The sequence below is a fragment of the Orcinus orca genome, chromosome 11 (assembly GCF_937001465.1).
Source record: "Orcinus orca chromosome 11, mOrcOrc1.1, whole genome shotgun sequence".
NCBI lineage: Eukaryota > Metazoa > Chordata > Mammalia > Artiodactyla > Delphinidae > Orcinus > Orcinus orca.
The window spans coordinates 66,043,298-66,069,089 of record NC_064569.1 but is presented as its reverse complement, the minus strand read 5'-3'; the positions used below and the strand labels follow the sequence as shown (position 1 = coordinate 66,069,089).

Genomic DNA, 25,792 nt, shown 5'->3' with positions numbered 1-25,792 from the left:
CGTAAGCAGAATACTCTATGACATAAATCACAGCAAGATCCTTTTTGACCCAGCTCCTAGAGAAATGGAAATAAAAACAAAAATAAACAAATGGGACCTAATGAAACTTAAAATCTTTTGCACAGCAAAGGAAACCATAAACAAGACCAAAAGACAACCCTCAGAATGGGAGAAAATATTTGCAAATGAAGCCACTAACAAAGGATTAATCTCCAAAATTTATAAGCAGCTCATGCAGCTCAATAACAAAAAAACAAACAACCCAATCCAAAAATGGGCAGAAGACCTAAATAGACATTTCTCCAAAGAAGATATACAGACTGTCAACAAACACATGAAAGAATGCTCAACTTCATTAATCATTAGAGAAATGCAAATCAAAACTACAATGAGGTATCATCTCACACCAGTCAGAATGGCCATCATCATAAAATCTAGAAACAATAAATGCTGGAGAAGGTGTGGAGAAAAGGGAACTCTCTTGCACTGTTGGTGGGAATGTAAATTGCTACAGCCACTGTGGAGAACAGTATGGAGGTTCCTTAAAAAACTACAAATAGAACTACCATATGACCCAGCAATCCCACTACTGGGCATATACTCTGAGAAAACCATAATTCAAAAAGAGTCATGTACCAAAATGTTCATTGCAGCTCTATTTACAATAGCCAGGACATGGAAACAACCTAAGTGTCCATCATCGGATGAATGGATAAAGAAGATGTGGCACATATATACAATGGAATATTACTCAGCCATAAAAAGAAACGAAATTGAGCTATTTGTAATGAGGTGGATAGACCTAGAGTCTGTCATACAGAATGAAGTAAGTCAGAAAGAGAAAGACAAATACTGTATGCTAACACATGTATATGGAATTTAAGAAAAAAAAATGTCATGAAGAACCTAGGGGTAAGACAGGAATAAAGACACAGACCTACTAGAGAATGGACTTGAGGATATGGGGAGGGGGAAGGGTAAGCTGTGACAAAGTGAGAGAGAGGCATGGACATGTATACACTACCAAACGTAAGGTAGATAGCTAGTGGGAAGCAGCTGCATAGCACAGAGAGATCAGCTCGGTGCTTTGTGACCGCCTGGAGGGGTGGGATAGGGAGGGTGGGGGGGAGGGAGATGCAAGAGGGAAGAGATATGGGAACATATGTATATGTATAACTGATTCACTTTATTATAAAGCAGAAACTGAACACCATTGTAAAGCAATTATACTCCAATAAGATGTAAAACAAAAAAAAACAAAAACAAAAAACAAAACAAAACAAAACAAAAACATGATCAAAAGTGAATTCATTCTGTTTTCACTGAAATGCACTCCTGCCTGCTTCGTATCCCACTGAAGGATGGTTCAATCTTCATATCTTACCTATTGCTTTCTTTCTTAGTTCCCAATTTTTTATCCTGTCCTTTCCAAAATATGCCTTAACTTTTCTTGATTTAAAACTTTCCTAGGCTTCCTATTCGCCTCAATAAATTTTAAGCTCTAACAAGATTTACATGTTCTTTCACATATGGTGCTTAGATTTTCATTCTTTTCTTTCAGTCTATCTCTACACAGTAGCCAAATGGGCACTTTTCCCTCTTTCCTATGCAAGCTATAGACTATCTGCCTCTGGTTATTTGCCCTTGCTGTTACATTTTCACACTATTTTTTCACAGACTTATTTAGAAAACACTTCTCATCCTCAGCTCTGATCTCCCATAAGTAGATTAGATGGTTCTTTTCTGTGCTCCTATATCACCTCCATTATATCTCTTGTCATATTGTGTGACTTCTGACTCCCTACACAGCTGGTTCCTAGATGATGCACGGACACCTAAAATTATGAATAAAACACTTATTTACAAATGTATAATATTATAAAATAAGTTTCAATACCCAAAGACCCATTTTACAACTCCAAAACTCTAAAATTCACTGGGAAATTAAATGAAAATAAAACACTGATATACACCACAACAAATATTTACTAACCATGTTAAAATGATTACTAAAATAAATTTAATTATATAATGTGCCAGTTTTCATAATTTGAAGATTACTCAAAGGATCCTAATGGGACTTTAATACCAGCTTGCCAGGAGTCCAGTTATGGTTTCCCTATACAAACCTAACCTGGACCCAGTTACAGTTTGGCATTATTTGATGATAGTTGTCTGCCACACCATACATATCTGTGAGATGATTTTGCATTCTGTGGCTGAATAAGATTTCAGAGAACATCCAGTAGGCTGGCACTTGGTTAGTATCAGGGTTTTTTGTTGTTGTTGCTGTTTTTTGTTTCTTTCTTTTTTTTTTTTTTTCCACGTCTTACTCTTCCGCCATCTTCCCCCTTGGTCCTCTTTGTTTTTTTTTGTGAGCCGAATCCAGAGAGATAACACCAGAAAAAATACTTGGGGTTATAAAGGACCCAAAATTTCCCTTCCCAAGATAAAGTGTCATATGGAACATCACCTTGAGGCAATGGGAGCCTCAAAGTACATTACCAGCAATGTATATCAGAGGTCATGGAATTGAAAAGCTCACAAAACAAATGAAAATAGTCAAATCACTCATTTTATCAAGTCTGTTAAAAACACAAAGAATCAAGGGAAAAGAGATAAGATATGTTAACACTGATGGGATAAGGTGCAGTGGGGAAGGATCACACTATCTGAATGATGGGGCAATGTATGTTCAAATGTCCTGTTCCTCTTTCTGCCATATCAACCGTCCTCACTGATGATGTGGTTACAAAGCCCAGAGTTAAAGTTTGAGCTGGGGGTAAAAAGGCAGAAGATGCTCTGGGTAAATGACGCACACTTGTTCTACTAGAGAGATGCAGGGACAAAAACACCTGGCCAATATTTCTAGCTCTCCTATTAGCTATGGATTTTATATGTGTTACTTGGGCAGAAGGCATATAGGGTGATAACTGAAGTCACCAATGGGTGGCCAAATAAAGACTTCATGAATGATAATTTTCATGTGTATCTTGTGTATCCTGAATACTTAGAGACTCTTGTATATTTGTTCTTACATATATTTACATATTATAAATATATGGTACCCAGATGTTTCATGAGCATTAAGTATCTCTGATCTTTCCATCTTATTCTGTCTATTGTTTATTTTATACTTAGCAATTCCCATGAATTCTGCCCATGTCTAACAAACATTTTACTTACCAGTTACTAATCTATTCTTAAAACATTTTATATGTAAAACATCTGCCTACATATTGCAAACCACAAATTTATTCATCTAATATAACTGAATAGTTTTAATAGCAACTGTACATCTCACAAAGGTAGATGGTGTGGTTGACTGTATTTGCCAAAAATGGCTTCAAGAATACTCTTCTTACCATGTGATTTTTGATGCTTCTCCCATTGAGAGGTGGGGGTCTATATTTCTTCCCCATGAAACCAAGTTGGCTTGTGACTGTCATCCAATAATAGAGTTATGGTGGAATTGACACTATGTGACCTTAAAAGCTAGGTCATAAAAAGTGAAGGAGCTTCTGCCTTGTTCACTACTTCTTTTGACTTTGGTGTGATATCTGACTGCCCTTAGGCTGCCATGTTGTGAGGAAGCCCAAATCATTCTATTTAGCAATATTACAAAAAGAAGCCATGGGATTAGAGAGAGAAAAAGAGATCTCCCCTGTCAGCCCCAGCTGCTTTAGCTGCCTACACCTCCCCTCTTCCAGATCTAGCCACCATCACACTACAACCACATGAGGAATTCCAAGCCAGAACTACCCATGTGAGCACTTTCCAAATTCCTGACCAACTGATACCACAATAAATAAGAAAATGACTGTTGTTTTAAGTTACTAAGTGGTGGAATAATTTTTCACTCAGTAATAAATACCAAAACACTTGCCATTTCCCCACATGGTCTTGAACTCCCTTCCACATCTCACCCTCCATATTCATGGGCTATGAACTTGAGTCCACCCGATTTAAGACTGAGCAGAATATAAGACTCAATTGCTAAAGACATTACACATAACTGTCATTTTGAAGAGCGTTTTCTACATGACTTCAACTATCTAGGACTTATTATTAAATTATTCATAGTATTGAAGATGCTGCCTTCTATTCATATTCTTTCTAAAGCATACATTTGTATTCTTCATTGCTCTGTGAATCTTTAAACTATCTAAAATGAGGATTACCCATATCAGTTATTTTCATCATTTAATTTACTATCCATAACTGCTTGCACATGTCTTTAAATGGTGAACACTAAGGAAAAGCTCATTTTCACATTGGTGATTATTTTTTCCCATGATTTCTCATCCAAAGAACAGCAGTGATCACTGATCTCAACTTCATGCAGTTTATTTGTGTTGCCAATTGATTCAAAGAAATAATTGGATTAGTATCATTGATACCAATGATCAAAGTAGATAGGTAATCATAAATAAGTCTGAATCAAGTTCTGGAAGATTTATATTTAATAGGAAAAGTCAAAAAGTAGATATCAAAAGTCAAGCTGTACCTGCCTAGTTTCTTCAGGTACTTGAGCTAGAAAACCCAGGAATTAGTATTACTGAGTACTCATCTGTAAGATTGGAGTTATATTAAAACTCCCAGCATAAAATTCCATGATTCTTTAATTCCAAAGCATAGCTCTCTGAATTGGAGTAGAAGCAAAAATTAAAATCTTTATTATGGGGCTTCGTGTTAGAATAAATCTCCTCTCTAGATAAAAACAACTGCTAAATATATTTAGAATATTTCTTTAATATTTTACCTCATAGTAGTCTAAAGAGGAATATAGATTTTTCCCATGAAATATTATTTTTCCTTTAAAAAGGAGAAAAAGTTACTTCATAAGGCATCACTGTTCTAATTTTGTTTTCAGTGCCCTCATATTGCTCTTAGATTTGATGTTAGACACTGAATGATGCATAATAAAATGCTCTGAAACTTGTCTTCTCTTATTACACTTTGACTTCAAAAAATAACTAAGTTTTTGCTCCTCTAGAACACTAAGATTCCTTAGTTATAAATTGAAATCCCTGCGACTACTTGTCAAATTGCTACATATTACAGTAATCTCATATAAATGCATAGATAAAGGCTGATTAATGTAGCCTTTTACAAAATTTATCTTGTGAGAAATGATACTTATACATTTGTGTGGAAGCACAAGAATCAGCAACTATGTGCTTATATAACTTTCATATTCTACAGTCTGCTTTTTTAGACAGGTAAAAAGAATAATGTGTAGCATAAATGCAACAAGTTACATGAAACCTATATAATAAACAATGCTTACTATCTGTGACAGAATTGGGTACTAATTGTATGACCATTGATTCCAATTAATTGCATTTATTTTTTTAAACGTACACATAACAGAAAGTTTAAACATATTGTCTACATACTTTTTATTTCCACTATCACTTTCACAAACAGTATGTGACAGAAACTGGATGAGTTTTTACCAACATCCTCTTTATTCTTCTTCTGGCCTTAAGGCTAGACTACTTTCCTAGGCTCTCTTGTAATTGGAATGCTGCCATGTGAGTTATTCTCACCAGTGGCATACGAGAAAAGTATGTTTCACTTCTGAACCAAGGATTTTAGAAGTGGGTATGCTGCTTCTCCCACCATCTGGGTTCAAAACCCAAGGAAATGGTAGAAATCAGACAAGAAAGGACTCTAAATTACTGCATGGAAAAAAGCAGCCCACTCACCAATTCTCATCTTGGAATATTGAAAAAGTAAAAAATAAATTTCAGTTGGCTTTGTGACCGATTATTTATGTGGGATTGTTTTGTTGCCTGCTCTAAATAATACAGTGTAATAATATTACATGGCCTAATTTTTTTTTTTTGTGGTACGCGGGCCTCTCACTGCTGTGGCCTCTCCCGTTGCGGAGCACAGGCTCCGGACGCGCAGGCTCCGGAGGCGCAGGCTCGGCGGCCATGGCTCACAGGCCCAGCCGCTCCGCGGCATGTGGGATCCTCCCGGACCGGGGCACGAACCCATGTCCCCTACATCGGCAGGCGGACTCTCAACCACTGCGCCACCAGGGAAGCCCCACATGGCCTAATTTTTTAATGGAAATAAAATAAATTTCATGTTCCCACAAAACTATAGGTAGGTAAAATTATGATGGGAGTTATTAAATTATCTATTCAAACCCATCTTAAATTTTAAATTCAACAGTAAGCACAATGTCAGTAAGCATAATAAGAAAATGTAATTTGTTTCAATAATGTTACCATTAATAACAGAATATGAATAATCCTCATAACAGTTAATAAAACTGTTGTGAATATAGGCAAAATATTTTCATAAACGGTTAACTCTATAGCTGAAATGAGGTGACATTGAAAGTAAAATGTCTATTACAACTATAAATATTTGCTTTATTTTGCTTCAAAATTATATTTGCACTTAAAAGGCAACTTACTGACACTTACTGAATCTTTATTACTGTCATGGTCCATACTTAATTACTCAGTTTCTTTGGCATCTGATCTTAGTACACTTTACCTTGACATAAAAAATCGTCCTTGGTTTAAATAGAACAGTGCTTTTTATTATTATTACTATATTATGTTACTAATATACCATGTGATATTCAGAATATCTAAAGAGATGGAAGGGCTGGCCACCATAGTAAAAATGAGAGTAGTTGTATGACATGCTCCCCTTAAAAGAGCATATAGACAAAAAGACCACATTTGAAATAAAATGTGCACATTTTATTTCAAATTTATTTATTTATTTATTTACTGCATGGAAATATATTTATTTCAAATATAAAAAGAATTAGTAGGTGTGCCTACTGATACCTCTATGGATTAAATTTTTTCATTGATGTTAGGCACTAAAACTAATAAAAGAGGTGGGTTCCACTACCTCTGCCTAAACCTAGATGACTTTTTAGAAGATAAGCATATTTCATCTTTTTTTTTTAATGGGAGTATAGCTGCTTTACAATGTTGTGTTTGTTTCTGCTGTACAGCAAAGTGAATCAGCCACACGTATACATGTATGTATCCCCTCTTCCTGGATTTCCTTCCCATTTAGGTCACCATAGAGCAGTGAGTAGAGTTCTCTGTGCTATACAGTCTGTTCTAGCATATTTCATCTTAATCATTGATCCTTGGCTATCAAAAATCATTAGGAGTAGAAGATAACCTCAGCATAATAATTCGTTTTATATTTGTTTGGGAGACCTTTTTGCCTTAACTGCAAAATATCAGTTGTTTTCTTGTTCTGTACTTATTTTGTTCCCAAATTTCTTCAGATTTATTTATTTAGGGTTCTCAAAGTGGGATTCCTGACCTAACAGTATTCTATTACCTGGGAACTTACTAGAAATGCAAATTCTCTGGCCATATCACAGACTTACTGAATCTGAAACTCTAGGCATGGGGCCCAGAAATCTGTGCTGTAACAAGCCCTCTAGAGATTCTCTTGCTTACTAAACTTGAGATCCACTAAACTAGAAGAACTGGTGTAGGGGATGACTACATTGCCTAAACATTACTTACACTCTTTGCAGTGGTGTTAAGGGTGAGAATGTGAGAACACATAGTTTCTAAGCAGAGAATGACCATGAAGAATATTTCTTCTTACTAAAATACTCTTTACTCCATGACTGTTTCCTGCCATCCATTATCAAACTGTTCCTTTCTGTGATATCAACTCTCAGGTAGCTTTTAACTCTGTGTGTCAATTATATGTGGGTATTATATTTAGAATTAATACTTCTATTTGATATATGAATAGGAGTCAGGCAAATCAAGACTTTCCTTGGAAATACTAACAACATTTGAGGCTGTACTTGGCAAATGTTGATTACCAAGGAAATTAGAACCAAGGTTTAATAAGGAAGGAAATCTTGTACAAAGAGATATTTCAACTGTCTTTAAAAATAAGGTTTCTGAGGTTTAAAGAACATTTTATGTCTTCTGGGGAATTCCAGAGAGTGAAAGTTATGAGTACTGATATATGATTAGTATGATAAAGCTATTATTAAATTAGATCTATATGAAAATGGACTGGGATGCCTCGTGACTTAACGAGTTTTCCTGTGGTTAAAAGTATTTAAGTCGGGCTTCCCTGGTGGCGCAGTGGTTGAGAGTCCGCCTGCTGACGTAGGGTATGTGGGTTCCTGCCCCGGTCCGGGAGGATCCCACATGCCGTGGAGCGACTGGGCCCGTGAGCCATGGCCGCTGAGCCTGCACGTCTGGAGCCTGTGCTCCGCAATGGGAGAGGCCACAACAGTGAGAGGCCCGCATACCGGAAAAAAAAAAAAAAAAAAAAAAAAAGAGTATTTAAGTCAACATCAAATGGTAGCTTACTTGGGTGATCTAGATACTTGTTATGCAAAGTGTGGTTTCATTTGGTAGTTGTTATAGGTGCAGAATCTCAGGGTCCACCCCAGTCCTAGTGAATCAAAATCAACAATATAACAAGATCCATGGGTGATCTATATGCACATTATGTTTGAGAGATAGTGCTCCAGTTGACATCTAATGAATCTTTATATTACTCTTATACTTAATTTAAATATGTTTATGTTGTGATGCAGAATTTGAATAACAGTCTAGAAGAGATGGGGGTAAATATGTGAGCTTGAGCTCACATTCTACTGTGAGGTCATTAACTTAATTAAATGCTGCCCCCAAAATAAAATAGTCTGTTTCCTGAATACTGAACTTAATGTAAGTGAGCTGGTGTTTGAATACTATTTCTATAGTTAGCTTTGAACTATTTGTTTTACACAAAAGTGAAACATACCTTTTGGGTTTATTGCACTACCTCATGAGGATATTTGTACTAACTTCCAAATTATACTCAATGTTGAACTCTTCTCCCAATTCCCTCTTGCATACCATCTTCCTTTTCACTAAAACTAGGATGTCTTAATTTCCCTTACTGAAACCTTTCCTTTTTGCTTAGAGTAGGTAGTTGTTTTGTCTTCTGCTTCTTCCCTATTCCTGATGGGTCTATATGAATGGGCAGCAGAGGCAGAAAGAAAGGAGAATACCTCAAGTGGTGTATAGGAATGGGGGAACTGGAAAAGATCAAGGGAGCAGACTTTGCTCAAAGCTGAAATTTACTCGGGCAAGGAGTACTTAACATACAGTTCTCATTGCCAAAGCAATGGATGGAAAAGAGCTGGAGAGGTAATGAGAAGTGACAGATTCCGCCACACCCTAGATTGACTCAGGTCTCTACAACCAAGACTTCCATGCCCTGGTCCTGGGAGAAGGAAGCCGCTTAAAGAAATGACAAGCACGGAAGACCAGACAGCCAAAAGATCCCCAAGCCTGTTCCCGTCCCCAGCAGTGCGGGCCAACACACGCCTTCCTGTAGAGACCTTTGTGTGTGGGAAGCCCGGACGAGGAAGAACATACCCTCTTCTCACACCTGCCCATCCCCAGTTCTTGCTTTCACCGGGGGCACTGGGACCAGCGCCAGCCGGCAGCGGCTTTGGGGGAGTCGTGTGTATCCGCGAGCGCGTGTGCGTGAGGAGGAGAGCAAAGACGTGATTACTTCAGAATTTATTTAAGGGCCGGTGGAAACCACTGCAGCAGCTTCCAGGGGAAGCCCTAGTTTCAGAGGAAGAGGAGGTGGTGGCTGCCAAGGAGTGGGTGGGGGGGCGGGGGGGTGGAGGGACAGAGGAGGAGGAGCGGCAGCGACAACAGCACAAGGCTAGTAAGGAGAGAAGATGCTACAGCATCCGCACCGGCGCCCAGCAGGTTGCTTCTACGGGCCAACTGATGCCAGCAAAGAGGCTTACAAAGAGGCTAGGAGGCGAAGCTGGGTGTAGGGGGGCTGGCTGCTTGCCTTTCTGCAGAAGAAACACCTCTTTTAGGTGAAATAAGACACCCTAGCTTGGAAATAGGCAGGGGGCCAGAAGGGGACCTGCCCTGCTTCTCGCGTCCCTGGGGACTCGCTTCCCTTTAGCTTTCCAACTCCTGGTGGTAGCCATAAACTCCAGAGGGGCTCCGGGTGGGTGACTGGGTGGAGAAATTCCCTTCCAGATAGTCCTCACACCTTTCCCCAAAGCTCAGGTTTCGGGGCCACACTCTGGGTGGCCCGGTGGCGGAGGGAGAGCAGCGTCGCTTGGTTCAGTTTCTACAAGTCAAACCCAGTCCCCACTTGCCGGCTCCCCGGGTCTCCAGCAGCACGCGTGGAGCTGCGGCTGTTCGGGCAATCGGGCCGCTGCTGCTTTAAGAGCCGCCTCCCCCTCTCCTCCCTTTGACAATGGTCTGAACCGAGCTCTGCTTCCCAAAGCAAAATTTGTAATATGCCATTTTTCCGATGGACGCTTCTCCTTTTGGCTGCTGACGGAGCCGCGGAAAGATGCCGAGCTGCTGCCACGCCACCCAGCCGGGGCACGTTCCAGAGGACGCCGGGGCACCCGACTGTCTAAGCTACCTTTCTCCTCGCGTTGCTAGGGAAATGGTCCACGAGTGCCGGGTGTGAGCCTCCCCGCTCGTCAAGCCGGAGACTGCGGTTGTCAGTGATCAATTGAAGAAGCAGGACCCGAAATTACAGACATTAGGTACAGAAACTGTATTTGAGTTACACGGTTCCCCCCCCGGCCCCGGCTTTATTTTTTTTACCCCTTCCCCCACCCACCACCACCACCACCCCGGCCCCACCCCGCCCCCAGGGAAGATGAGATGCAGATTCCCTCCTTGTCAATCACTGTTCCGTACCTCTTGCTTTCCACCCCCAACCTCTCCCTTCTCCTGTTTCTCTACCTTCTCCCTACTTGGATGTCTCCTGTTGGGCAGGATGAACAGTTTTGGTGCAGAAATCATGAAGTCAACTTCTTCAGGGTGGTGGCGGGGGTGGGGGGGGTGTGGCTGAGAGAGAACTGTCCAGCCCGCCGTATGGTGTGTGCAGGGTCTTTGGCCAGCTCTAAATTAACTGGGGTAAAGAAAGTGCAAAATGCTTCCATTAAAGGGGTTAATAATATTTCCTGAGGACAGGGTACTTCAAAGAGTTAACTAGGAGGAGGAATATTCATGTAATGTAATCAGACAATGGCTAGGATTTCTCTCACCGAATTATTCCTTGTGGGTTAACTGAGGTGGAGATAGGTCAGTTCTTAAGACTAAATCTTTGCAGAAGAAACTAACTACAGAGAATAATTACATCTTTTTCTCTAGTAGGATCTAAATCCTAAAGATCTGTTTGAATAAAGTGATTCATTGACAGAAAAAAAGCCTTTTGTAGCACTGTCATATCTGAATAGGTACTGTTTGAACAGCACATATTGCTAAGAAACACACTGGATCTTGAAAGCCCTTGGGTAATGACTCCAGTGGGCATTCAAAACTTTTATTTTGAAATCTGAGGGATTTAGAAGACAGTCAAGGTTATGTGCTAAGAAAAAGGGAGTTGGTTTTCCTGGTATAAAATTCTTCAAGCTAAATTTAAGCACTGAGATAATTAAACCAGCTAGGTGTTTTGTTTTGTTTTGTTTCTTTTCACAACAAAATAATGTCTCTAACTAGACCTTGAAACTTTCAGTAATTTAATCAAAAGGGGCATCAACATCTAGAAGAGTATAACATAATCCATATATCAATTGACTGGGGAGGGGATGACAAAAAGACAAATATCAAAGCAAATTGTTAGTATGCCCTTTCTGGTTTTTCAGGAATTATGTGGTACACTGCAGTTTTTAATATTGAAAATGATTCTAAAAGTTAAAAGCGGTATATGAAATAGACTAGAGGTTGAATGACCATAGCCTTCTGTACTATGCAAGTTGCTTCAGATTTCATCCATTCTGTAAGAGGGTGTTTGACTCTTACATTGAATACAGATTTTTAATTGCTTTTAATACCTAAAAATGTGCATTTAGGAAATAAGTTATACTATATTTTAAGGAATATACAACTATTTTGTAATTTATATTAGACAGAATCTCAAGATTCTGTTTTATTACAAGAAACTAAGCTAGCTCATGAAAGTGGCCTTATTTTTTTGCAGACAAATTTTTTCCTTCTAATTTTGATAAGAAGACTTTAGATTTACTTATTTGGGTTGACTGTGAGGAAAAAGAAGCATGTATTCATCTTATTTCCTAAGTAACTTTTGCATAGCTTGATTTTTTTTTTCAATTAAATTTGAAAAGTTTAGAGCACCCATTGGAATTAAACCTTTAGGCATGGAAGCAGAATGAATCATAAAGGTAAAATACTCTTTCTGCAAAGGTGAATGTTGGTCATTTTATAATAGAAAGAAATACTTGAATTTGCAATAGTCCTTTATTAATTAACAATCTGTTCTCAGTCAGGTATCCTATTGGACCCCTACAATGGGCTTGCTAAAATAAATGCTTGCATTATTATTCCTACTTTACAGAGGAGAAAACTGAAGTTTGGAGACATGAAGCGACTTGCTCTGGTTCACATGCCTTGGGAGTAAAATTGAATCAAGTTCTTTTGAGTGTAGATTTTCTAAATTCCATCATAGCATCTTTCAACTAACTAAATCAAAGAGCAACTTTTATACTGATCTAAGATCCTGAAGTTTGTGAATGTCTAATGTCTCACGGTGATGACGTTTGTTAGAATTAGGGTAGAATATTCAGAAGAAAACTGTAGCTGAGGTAATCACTACAGTTATGTTTTTCCTTGGAATTTAAAGTTGTTATAAGTAATTCAGAGTAGAGGCAGGCTAATAGCTTTCTTCAGGAAGGATATGATTTAAAATACAGTTTTGAAAATGTTTAACCTTAAATTTAAACCTTACAAGTGTTTTGGCACAGGTTGTCACTGTGCTACCATTTCCTCTCCCAGTATTTTGTTTTAACCTTAAATGTCAAAAAGAAACATTGGCTTCTTATAATGATTTCTCAGAATGACACAGCTGTTCAGTGTGTGGATTTTATGCATGGTATGTGAACTAATTGCTTTAAATATTTAAATGTGTTGGAACATTTTTTTTTTTGTTTTCCAATTCCTTTTTAATTAATGTAAAGAAAATTTGTAACAGTTAGAAAAGAGTCTCATCTTTTCCACCTTTGTGATATTGTCTGAATGAAATTCAGGTTAAAAAAAAATCAAAAAATATATTTTCATCCATTAAGTGGTTAACAATAATATCAAATGTTTGAGTGTGAGTGTGTACATGTGTGTGTTGTGAGTTTGTGTTTAAATACATCCTATATATCTACTCTGCTCTATATTTTAGGGTGAATAAGAAATTGAACAATTCAAGTTCTGGTCTTCAGGGAGCCCAGTGTTTTGAATGATGAGCAATAATTCAAAGCATTACCTCAAATTGTTCTAAAATTTACCACCGCCTTAATTCTTTTGTATAGGCTATCAGTCACAAAATACTTTCCTTTATCTTTTAAAAAGTTTCTCCTGGTTTTCAGTGGGCCCTGACCAGATTATTCACAGATAATTGAATTCTCTCCTCAGTAACCCAATTTATATCAAGAATCATAAAAAATAATTAACTATTGAGCTGTTAAATCTTGATATTTTATTTGAAAATATCACCAGAAATACTTTCCCCAAGGACAGGAATATGTAGGCAGAAAAATGAATTGACAATGTATTATAAAACCAAAGAATGCTCCAGGATCAACAGCCAAACCAGCCTTTCTCCACATCAGACTTCTGCAAAACCAAGCTCTCTAATTAACAGCTCCTGGCCTCAGTACAACAACTAAAATTGAGATGGATTTGATTTTTTTAAAAAACATAAGATAGAAAAGAGAAAATAAGATAATTTCTGATTTTTAAAATGCTACACAACAGGTCAATGTTACATCTTAATGTCTGTGTTTTCTATTTTAAATAAATAATTTAAAAATATTCTGAACAGTTCATTTATTTTATGACTGACTCCTGATTAGCAGTTAGGATGTGAAGTTGCTACATTAGCTAATGTAATTTATGGCATCTGTTCTGTGGAATATTTGAAAGAGTGTTAGTTTGTATTGTTTGGATGGAAACCAGACAAAGCAGCTCACAGGAAACAAAGGAATAAGTGTAATTGGTAGTATAATAACCTAAACAAATTTATGCATCTCAGTCTATTTCATAAAGCATATGTCTAATTCAGTCAGAATCACTTGTCTACTCTGTGTAGACTACTGTAGGAATTCAGGAAGAGAGTATATAAAATTAATGGGTTGGCCAAAATGTTCGTTCGTTTTTTCCATAAGCTGGCTCTAGTAGCGATTAGTTATCTTTGACTTCATTCAAAACAATTTTGTTAGACTGTATGTGGCAGCTGTCATATTAGTGTGCATTTAAAAAAACCTTATCAAAATTGGTGAATTTCTGTGTAGTCATTTTAATATTGAAGATGGAAGGAAAAAAAGCAACATTTTTGGCATATTATGCTTTATTATTTCAAGAAAGGTAGAAACGCAACCGATATGCAAAAAAAAAAAAAGATTTGTGCAGTGTATGGAGAAGGTGCTGTGACTGACTGAACGTGTCAAAAGTGGTTTGCAAAGTTTTGTGCTGGAGGTTTCTCACTGGACGATGCACCACGGTCTGGTAGACCAGTTGAAGTTGAGAGCGATCAAATCGAGTCATTAATTGAGAACAATCAACGTTATACCATGCAGGAGATAGCCGACATACTCAAAATATCGAAATCAAGCATCGAAAATCATTTTCACCAGCTTGGTTATGTTAATCACTTTGATGTTTGGGTTCCACATAAGTTAAGAAAACCTTCTTGACTGCATGCGATTCTCTACTTAAACGTAATGAAAATGTTCCGTTTTTAAAACAAATTATGACAGGCGATGAAAAGTGGATACTGTACAATAATGTGAAGCAGAAGAGACTGTGGGGTAAGTGAAATGAACCACCACCAACCACACCAAAGTCCAGTCTTCATCCAAAGAAGGTGATGTTGTGTATCTGGTGGGATTGGAAGGGAGTCCTCTATTATGAGCTTCTTCCAGAAAACCAAATGATTAATTCCAACAAGTACTGCTCCCAATTAGACCAACTGAAAGCAGCACTTGACGAAAAGAGTCCAGAATTAGTCAACAGACAACGCATAATCTTCCATCAGGATAATGCAAGACTGCATATTTCTTTGATGACCAGGCAAAAACTGTTACAGCTTGGCTGGGAAGTTCTGATTCATCCGCCGTATTCACCAGACATTGCACCTTCAGATTTCGATTTACTTAGGTCTTTACAAAATTTTCTTAATGGAAAAAAATTTCAATTCCCTGGAAGACTGTAAAACACACCTGGAACAGTTCTTTGCTCAAAAAGATAAAATGTTTTGGGAAGATGGAATTATGAAGTTGCCTGAAAAATGGCAGAAGGTAGTGGTACAAAAGGGTAAATACGTTCAATAAAGTTCTTGGTGAAAATGAAAAATGTGTCTTTTATTTTTACTTAACAACTAAAGAAACTTTTTGGCCAATCCAATAATAAAATGGGAGGTGTAAAGTCAAGAAGCTTTAAGTTAGTTGTATGAAAAAAATTAATAAAATTAAAAAGTAAAAGCTAATTTTTATATAAAATGAATACTCAATTATTTGGGGATTTTCTAAATGACAGAATGAACATTAATTCATTCAATTATTTAATACAAACATCATTTACTTCCCACCTGTTAAATGCCAAACACTATGCTTGCTGTTAACAACATAATAACGAATAAGGGTAAGATGGAGGTATTAGCTATAAGTGATTTGTAAACTTGCAGGGAAAGAAAGGTGATCAATTAATAAGCTTAGTAACATCTTATTATAAACTGAATTAGGTGGGGTTAATCATGAAAAAACTTTGAGAAGTAGGTTAAATCAAGCTGCGTTTTGTAGGTAGGAGATATTTAGACTGTCATGAAAAGAGAAAGCATGTTAGATGGAGGAAGTCAGTGAACCATATTTCATTGAGGTCAAAACTTTTAGCATCATTGGAATTGGGGAAGTGGGTAGAGGAGAAATAGACAATTAGGTTGATGAGTTGCAAAGAGTTTGGAGAGTTGAGGGTCAGGTGGGATTACTGGAAATCATTTTTTTACTAAGACTTCCCTCCCTTTTACTTTCTTTAAGCAATGATGTGTGAAGTGATGCCCACAATTAATGAGGACACCCCAATGAGCCAAAGGGGGTCCCAAAGCAGTGGCTCGGACTCAGACTCCCATTTTGAGCAGCTGATGGTGAATATGCTAGATGAAAGGGATCGTCTTCTAGACACCCTTCGGGAAACCCAAGAAAGCCTCTCACTTGCCCAGCAAAGACTGCAGGATGTCATCTATGACAGAGATTCGCTCCAGAGACAGCTCAATTCAGCCCTGCCACAGGTATGCCTCCTGGGAGCTTCTGTCCTTCCTACTGCAACTGAAAATGTGATAAGACTTAAATAAGCTTTGCTTTATTCCCATTCTTAAAATTACATTTGCCCTTAGTAGATATGATATGCAAATTTTGGTGAGAAAAACTTAAGAATACATAATTAATTCACATGCAACCTTGCCTCAAACAAAATTGTGGTACTTCGGTGGTGGGGGATTTGAAACATGAGTTCCTATCTGGTCTTTCTCTTGAAAATTTTATCTGTTTTTTTTGGTGGAGGTAGAAAATTACCTGTTGATCAGCTTTTAATTACAAGAATGTGGGAATAGTTTTCTCCTTCTTACTTTTTAAACACTATTATGACATTTGGAAATATGTATTTTACATTTTCAGTTATGTAGTCTGTCTTTGGAAATAATAGTACTTTGGAAGTCTGCTGTCCAATATTTTTTATTTGTCTTTCTTTAATAATGCCTGACACCTGCTTAAAATTCTTGAACTTATTGATGTATTACCCTCTCTTCTGAAAACAACATTTTGACCAGTTTCTTTTTTAAAAAAAATATATTTTGGAAATAGGAGAAAAGGCAAAAGTTCAGCTTTATTCTCACAAACTTAAAATTGTTAGATTTTAACAATTTTATTTTATAAGTAAATATTTATAAAATAATTATTTTATATGTACTATGTAATAACATGTTATATGCATTATGTATATGTAATAATAATATTACTATTACATGTAGTAATATTATAAAAAATAACTTTTTTTTTTTGTGGTACGCAGGCCTCTCACTGCCGCGGCCTCTCCAATTGTGGAGCACAGGCTCCGGAAGCGCAGGCTCAGCGGCCATGGCTCACGGGCCCAGCCGCTCCGCGGCATGTGTGATCTTCCCGGACTGGGGCACGAACCCATGTCCCCTGCATCGGCAGGCGGACTCTCAACCACTGTGCCACCAGGGAAGCCCCTTGAATTTTAATTATACTGGTGCACAATCTCTTATCTAAACCCCTTGTGTTTTAAAGTTTAGAGTTTCCCCAATTTTTGTATGTGTACAATGTATCCTATGGAACACTCCACTAGCCAGATTCTGGGAAGCACCCTATAATTATACACTTTCATATTTCTGAAGAGAATTCTATGAATATTCCTACTGTGTGGAAAATATAAAGACTATAAATGACCTCATGTTAGTAAGGTCTGGTTTTGCCACCAATCAAGTTTGCAATATACTTACAAATAAATATCAGTTTCCAGAGTATTTGAGTTTTGGAATTATAGATTAGGGATTATGAGCCTGTACATTTAGATGGTTATAGTTCCAATCTCTTTTATAAATACTTTGACACATTTTTTCAATATTTATTTGTATTCTACTATTAGAAATATTTAATACCCCTAGCAATCCACAGGTCCTCAAAGATAGTGATGGTCCTGTCATTTGTTAAAGCAAGTATTTAATAACCTCATCTGTAACTTTAGGGCTATAAGTTTGTTGCAAGTAATAGAGGAATATAAAATTCTTCTTCAATTGGTATCTTTGAATCTTTTAAAATAGTTTGTGAGCAATGTACCTGCGCTGTTTGGTGGCATTTCATTTGACATTTACCTGGAAGGAGAAAATGACTCCCATAAATGTGAGTTTTGAGGCAGAAATAAAGTATGTAAAATTGAAAACTACTACTACAATAACATAAAAGTAAAATTTGTTTTAGCAAACATGGGACAGAATTCAAAGCAGAGTCAAACTTTATGACATATCATGTTTTCAACTGCCTATACAATATTTTTTAGCTGTTGATGATTTAGTGCTTTGCTTTAGTCATTTCTCTCCTATAACATTTTTTATGAACACATGCAGCAGTGATTTTAGTAATCCTAACCATGAAAATATTTTGTAGCCATATTGTTTACTTTTTCATTATGTGATGGAGTGTAACTGTGTTTAACAAGGACTGATAATTCCACATCATTCCACATTCTAGGCCTGATGTTTCTAAGCTATACACCGATTTTCTACCTTTCTAATGCACAGATCCATTTAATGTTCCATGGAACCTGAGATTCAACATGTCCAAACTCAGTTATCATCTGCCTCCCACTGGACCAAATCTGCTCTAACTCCTCACCCAGACACCTGAGAGTCCTCATAGCTGATTGCTTTCTTCACCATCTCTGAATTGGGCCATACTGTTTTTTTTCTCTTAAATAATCCTCAGATCTCTCTATTCTTTTCTGTTCTTTGGCACCTGACCCTTAATTTCTTTTTCGCTCTATGTCCTAACATTCCCACTTTTGTAAATGCGTCACATTGTTTGCTTGAATAATAGCACACTGCTTGCTGTGTGCTGACAAACATCATGCTATTCCAGTCTTTTTCCTTCAAGCATATTCCTTTCTGCCCATAAGTTCTTCCTCAATATCTTTGTCTGGTTCATTTCTCATCCTAGCCAAGACTTTGTCTGTTCTAGGAAGTCTTTTCTGAATCCCCAAATACATGTCTTCTGTGTTTCTTACCCTTATCATTTTATCATTACATTATCTGTTTATGTGTCTGTTTCCCACCCTAGACTATAAGCTCCTTGAGAACAGGAGTATATCTCAATCACCTACAACTCTCTGGATCAGCAGAGTACCAGGTCCATAGTGAGGGCTTTTAAAGTAAAACTAAACTAAATGTATATGCATTTTGATGTAGAAAGAGGAAAAAAATTGACATAGGAAGATCTGGTTTGTAATGTGTTTCTATCATACATTATCAGCTTGAGTCAGGACTTCAAACTGACATGCTACAAAAAGTGGTTAATATTAATACCTCACAAGGTAGTTTGTGATGATTAAAGAAAGTAATATAAGTAATTGAGGCATTTATTTACAAGGCATTAAATATGTAAATGCTTGCATTTGTTTTATCCAGAATGCTAAAGATGAACTAATTTCTGCATATGTATGTCAATGAGTATTAGAACAATTTGCTAGGAATACTGATAAAATAAACAGTCTTTAACATTTTTGAAAACAGAGCAAATATTTACCAATTACTAATATGTTCACTAAGAATACTTAAAGGAGAGGTAAGGGAAGTGAAACTTCCATTGCAAAAAGTCATTAGATATAAAAGTTTAAAATTTCTTTTCAGCATCTGATTTAGCATATATTAAGGGTCTTCTGTGTATTATTAAATGATTACATATGTTGTAAAGGGGATAGAAAAAAAGGAACATAGTTTGGTTCCCACAGAACTTAGGAAATAGATATAAATGGATCCAAATTAATACAGTACCAGAAGATTATAGAAGTACTGAAAGTATTTGCACCATAATACTGATATGTTATTAACTACAGAAAGTTTCATGTGGAAAGTGATATTAAAGAGGTATTTTTAAGAAAAGGTTAGAAAGGGCTAGAGGGTATTTCGCGTCAGGCAGTACAGTTGTGCATAGAGGACCCTGCTTAAGGACATGTGGGGGATTAAAAGTCAGCCTGTGGTGGCTTCCCTGGTGGCGCAGTGGTTAAGAGTCCGCCTGCCGATGTAGGGGACACGGGTTCATGCCCCGGTCTGGGAGGATCCTACATGCCGTGGAGCGGCTGGGCCCATGAGCCATGGCCGCTGAGCCTGCGCATCCGGAGCCTGTGCTCCGCAACAGGAGAGGCCACAGCAGTGAGAGGCCCGCGTACCGCAAAAAAAAAAAAAAAAAAAAAAAAAAAAAAATTCAGCCTGTGTTCTGCTTTCCAGGCTAGGCTTGGTGTTTCTAATTTGCGTAAAGGAGACAGTTGATCTAGCAGTATACCTAGTTAAAAAGAGAAGAGTAAATAGGAATTAAATAAGGAGAGTAACTAACAGATTGTTTGTTGAAGGGCTGTAGGGTAGGAATGAGGTTTTGTATAGTGACAGTGGAGGATTGCAGCCTGTTCATATGTGTGGTGGAAGCTAAGGACAGACATTTGTATACTTGGTAAGCAGTAGAAGTTTGAGTGAACTAGTGACATGATAAGGCAATAATGAAGGAATAATGTTCTGCCATTTTGATTTAGGATAGGTTATATAATACTCATGTATCAGTTATCTATGGCTAAAATAATGCTATGTAACAAACGACACAAAACCTCATTGTCATGCAAAATATTGGGTTTATGGAATTCAGCTGACCTTGACTTGGACTGATCTTGGCTGGGCTCACTATGCCACTGGTTGGCTGAAAGTTGGCTCAGTCAACTGTATGTTAACTGGCTTTCTGATCTAGGATGGCCTTAGCTGCACCAACAGGGGCCCCTCAACTCTATTCATGTGTCTAATCCTTCAATAGGCTAGTCTTTGCATGTTTTCATGGTGATGGCAAAGGAGTAAGAGCAAAGCAGAAACAAGCAAGTACTTTTAAGCTTCTGCTTGGGTCTTTTTTTCTTTTTTTTTGTAATACCCCTTGACCAAGCCCAGAGACAGAGTGCGAAGCAATGCAGCATCACGTGGAAAAATTACAAAGACAGATGAAACACAGTTAACATCATTTTGGTCATTATTTATGTTAGGAGAGCTTATTGTGATAATGTAATAGTTCTGGTGAGGTGTGGGAATTTGAAATAGGATTGTGAACCTTGAAATTAAGAAAGACATGTTAATGTAAAGAATGTTGAGGGGAAAGAATGGACATAGCCAGATAATGAACTAAATGGCCATGACTTTGGACTTGAGTTAGAAGATCTGAATTTGAATTGGAGTTCTTCCACTTATTAGCTGAGATACCACTGGTAAGTAACTTGACTTCTCTGAAACTCTGTTTCCTTAATTAGAAGGAGGGGATGATATCTACCCTAGGAGTAGTTAAAAGGAGGTGTGTGTATGTGCTTCAGAAACCCTAAACATTATAAAATGTCACCTGGTATTTTTCATAAACTGGGATGTGCCAGTATATATTCTGATGAGGAATTAAGTTAAAAGAGGCTACTTGTGGAGAAGAGGGATACATTTATATTTTAACATCTTAAAATACCAAATATTTAAGTGAAACTTACAGAGAGTTACAGAAGTCACTTTTATTCTAGAGGCGCTCTACCTAGGTATCTTTTGGGCTTGCTACTTACTAGCTTAATAACCTTGGTCAAAGTACTTAGTTCAAATAACGATAGAACCTGCCTCATAGGATCATTATGAGAAATAAATGAGCTGGAACATGGCAAATGATCAATTCAGTGCCTCACAGATAGTACATGCTCAATAAATGTTACATGCAGCTATTAATGCTGTTATTATTACCATAGATAATATCATCATTATCCTTAGCCAAACTTAACTGCAAAGTTTTACTGGGTAATAATGAACACTAGCACAAGTTGAAAGCACTAAAAATCCTTACTCTCCACAGTCTTTATCAAATTTTGTAAGTTCTTTGATTGATCATTCTTTAAGGAAAAGAAAAATCCTAACTACACTCTCTTAAATGGTTTTCCCCAATTCTTCACTTCCTCACTTCCTGTTGTGCTAAGAAGATAACATCTGGATTGAGCTCCTTCCTTTTCAATGAAACCTAATGCCACCACCACATACACAAGAGTTATATCCCTCGCTCCTGTCAAAAAGAAAGATGCTGCATATTTTGCTACCTCTGATTATAGTTATTCTATTCTTAATGTGTTTCTCTTTTTTCCAGTTAGGTATTTTTCCCCTGGCCAAATGAAATGGTATTTATCTGCAGCCTTTATTTCCTGTTATTTATAACCCTTTATTTGTCTTTCTTTATATCTCTTTTTTTTGGTGTGGTCATGTCGTGCAGCATGCAGGATCTTAGTTCCCTCACCAGGGATCGAACCCATGCCTCCTGCAGTGGAAGTGTGGAGTCCTAACCACTGGACTGCCAGAGAAGTCCCTCTCTTTTCTTTTTTAACCCTTATAATCAGGCTTCTCTCATCACCATTCTCCTAAAACTACACTCCTGTATGCCACCAATGGGTACACATTTTGAAAATCTAGTGATCCTCTTTCATTCTTCATGTTCCTTGGCATCTTTGTGCCAAGTTATTCTATTAATTATTTCATCTTGAAATTCCCATGTCCTTAATTCTTCATAACGATTCCCCTCATAGGCTACAAGGTATGTTGTTCTTCAGTACTCACTCTTTTCCCACATACCCCCATACACTTATTTATACCCATACTCGTCTTTATTTACCTATATTCTCCAATCTTAAGCATTGCCTTTCTTGTTTAAGAGCAATACTTCCCTCCAAATCCTTGATCCTCTCCTTTTCATCTCCTCCTTTGATTTTTTTTGTCTCCAGCATCTTCAATTTCTCCCTCTCCCTCTCAGCTGGCTTTTTGGTAACATATTCAAATCTGTTCCTTAAAAGTAAATGATAGCAAGTACAACACCAATAAAAGAGTTCCTTAACACTGTGTCTCCACTTAGCTACCAATCTCTTTTATTTTCCTTTATTTCCCAACTTGTCTGTTTTCACTGTCTCAATATCTTCATCTTCTATTCACTTTTTGAGCAACTGCAGTTGGGCTTTTCCTCTAATACCTTGCTAAAAATTATACTACCGGTAACCAATTGATGAATGCAATAGGTTTGTTTTATTAAAATTCACTGCAAAATTTGACACTGTGATTAACTCCCTTCTCAAAAATTACCTCCCCAAACAAAAAAAAAACCCAAAAAACTATTTTACCCTCTTAACTTTTATGACACCACATTGTCTTCATTCTTAAGTCTTTTTGACTTTTTTCTCATAATTTTTTTCTGTGAGCAATTCCTCATCTGCCACTTTTTAAATGTTAAATAATAAATAGAAGATGAATGATAGTAATAGCTAACATTTCTGAACACTCTGCCTATACCAGGCAATGTTTTTATTTAAGCATCCAGATATTAAAATGAAGTCTTTCTGTTTGAGGGGAGGCTAAATAAGTGAGGTACAAGACTTTATTTGCAGGATGTGCTAACATATAATCCAACTAATAAATCCAGTATTAGGTAAAACTCTATTTTAAGACTCTACAAAGGTTGATAAAGCTAAAAGAGAGACAGAACTGTTTTGCATAGCTGTTGGTCTGCTGTGCATAATCTCCTACTCCATGTATGAGGCATGGGGTGATTCCTATTCAACTTAGCCAAGTGAGAAGGGCTTCAGGGGAAACATTCTGAGCTTGATGTGTTTCCTCCAGAAGCTGAAGGATATAGAGGCTGAAGTCTAAAAGTCACAGCCATGGCTGGAGATGCCCCTGCCTCTACAGCATATTGAAGAGTCATTTCTCAGATAAACTGCAACTCCTCCAATATCAACACAAAGATTAATTTTTTGAAGAGCAAATGGTTCCCTCAAAAGGGGATATTACTTAGGGTTATCTTTGTGTAAACCCACAGACTTAGTAGACTGTTAGAAGCTCAGGTTTCTAAATGGTGAACAATGAGTAACAAATTGGGAGACTGATTTCAGAGAAGAGACTGAGAGCAAGTCAAGTAAAACCGGGGAAGAACCTACAGAGGGGTTCTTTGAGAAAGCCACGAACACGCCCCAGAAGAAGGCTCATTGATTGTGTATTTGCCATTCAGAAAGCCCTGATCATAGATGACAACTAGGTCAGCCCATACCACTGTGATCTGTCTCCCCAATTTCTCCTTCCCTGGCCCTGATTCTTAGAAGGGTCAGAAACTGTTGCTATGGGTGGGGGATGTCAGAGTAAAGAGAGACCACCATGCCCTCATCCTCTAATTCAGACCTAGTTCAGGCTCGTTTCAAGCTTTGAAGTATGTGTGAGGGGTGGGGGATAGCACATCTTTAGGTTGGATAGGAGCTCAGAACTAGTATATTATGCAGCCCTGTATTGAACCAGAACTATGAAATTGTTAGACTGCATAATTTCATAACAAAAGGACAGATGGTTTATTTTCTAAACATGAGCAGAAAAGCTAAGACATCTGGCTGAAATTTCATTTGGGGTTAATTTCTTCACCTGAGGGAATCAGAGGAGATGTAATAATATTCATTTCTGAAACCAGCTCTTTCATTAAACTGGTTAGATGTATTATCTCAGTTAATCCTCAAAACATTCCAATTGTGGTGGTTATTATTATTCTCATTTTAGAGATGATAAAAACTGAAACTTACTAGGTTAAGTAACCTATTCAAACAGGATTCCATTCATGGCTTACTTTTGTTTTATTCTAAGCCATCTTCTTTACTTCATTATGTTCATCTAGATTTAAAGAAGTATTAAACTTCTGTAGAAACCTTTAAGAGACATGGGCCACTGAAAGCACTTATCAGGACTACTCCTAAGTTCTAAAAAGGAAAATTTTATTAAAATAAAATTATCATTAATGAAATGTGAAATGATTATTAGAGTTGGTATAATTATACTGAATATAATTATTCAAGGATCCCAATCCTCATATTTATGATACCATGAATTTGCCTTTTTATGTGCCTTTTTTTAAGTTAATAAGCAAGACAGTATAGGCTTCAGGGAAGAGTATTTAACTAGAAATTACAATACCTGGATTTCAGTTTCAATTTTGCCAAACTCTGTGACAACAGAAAATGATTGAACTTCTCAGGCTTCTGTTTACTTACATATAAAAGATGGAATTCTAGTACTGCTTAATATGTTGTATACTTTTGCCAATTTCAAATGATTATAAAGGGTATGCACCTTAGCTTTATTAATTTATTCATAGTCATTTAATACACAATTATTATTTATTCAACAAATATTTTAGGGCCTGCTCTGTGTCAGGTTCTGTGTTTACAGTATACATATATACATTTTTTATTTTAAGACCTTGGCCAATTATGGTTTCTAGGAATATGCTGTGGTAATAAGAATACAATGCCTATAATCCACTGAATATTATATTTATTTGTAAATTCTCTGAAACTATTGTTTCTAGTTATTTTATTGCCTTTTATTCTCTACTGTGATGAACCGTCCATGTTCCTAGAATAGGCCAGTTCCCTCTTTTGTGTTCTAGATCTCCTCCCCCCTTGCTATTCTAGGACAAAACGTTTTCCCTCTTTTTCCTACATCATCAATGTTTCCATCTGTAATGGATTATAACAAATAATATTAAATATGCTTATATTTCTCCCATTTAAAAAATCTATTAACAACCATGCTCTACCAAGCTACCACCCCATTTATCTTTCCCTTTACAGAGAAAGTTAAAAATTTCTTTTCCTATACTTGTTCTAATTTCTCTCCTCTCACTTCTCTTGAATCTATGCCACTCAGGCATTCACCACATCAACTTCATCTAAAATGCTCTTGCAAACATTATCTATAGCTTCCATATTGGTAAATGCAGTGATCAATTCTCAGTCTCCATTCCTGTTTATCATTAGACACTTTTCTTGTACTTTCTTCGTTTGGCTCTAGGACAGCTCACTTGCCTGGTTGTTCTCCTACCTCACTGGTCATTCCTCAGTCTTTATTGTTAGTTACTTCTCATACTCCTGACTCATTAATACTTGATTACTCCAGGTCTCAATACCTGTACCTTTTCTCT

At 37.1% G+C, this 25,792-nt stretch overlaps 1 protein-coding gene across 16 annotated transcripts in view; it reads left to right on the top strand.

The window, feature by feature from the left end:
• Window positions 1–9,692: 9,692 nt before the first annotated feature.
• PPFIA2 (PTPRF interacting protein alpha 2) overlaps window positions 9,693–25,792 on the top strand; it is a 475,585-nt gene continuing 459,485 nt past the window's right edge. For 9 of the 16 annotated variants that reach the window (XM_033407179.2, XM_033407178.2, XM_049694319.1 and 6 more), the window contains exons 1-2: window positions 9,707–10,549; window positions 16,049–16,299. In XM_033407179.2, coding sequence (XP_033263070.1) covers window positions 16,051–16,299 — 249 coding nt within the window. In that variant the 5' untranslated portion in view covers window positions 9,707–10,549; window positions 16,049–16,050. Of the gene's footprint in view, window positions 10,550–16,048; window positions 16,300–25,792 lie in introns of all 16 variants that reach the window. The other 7 variants (XM_049694321.1, XM_049694307.1, XM_033407163.2 and 4 more) reach the window with 4 other exon arrangements.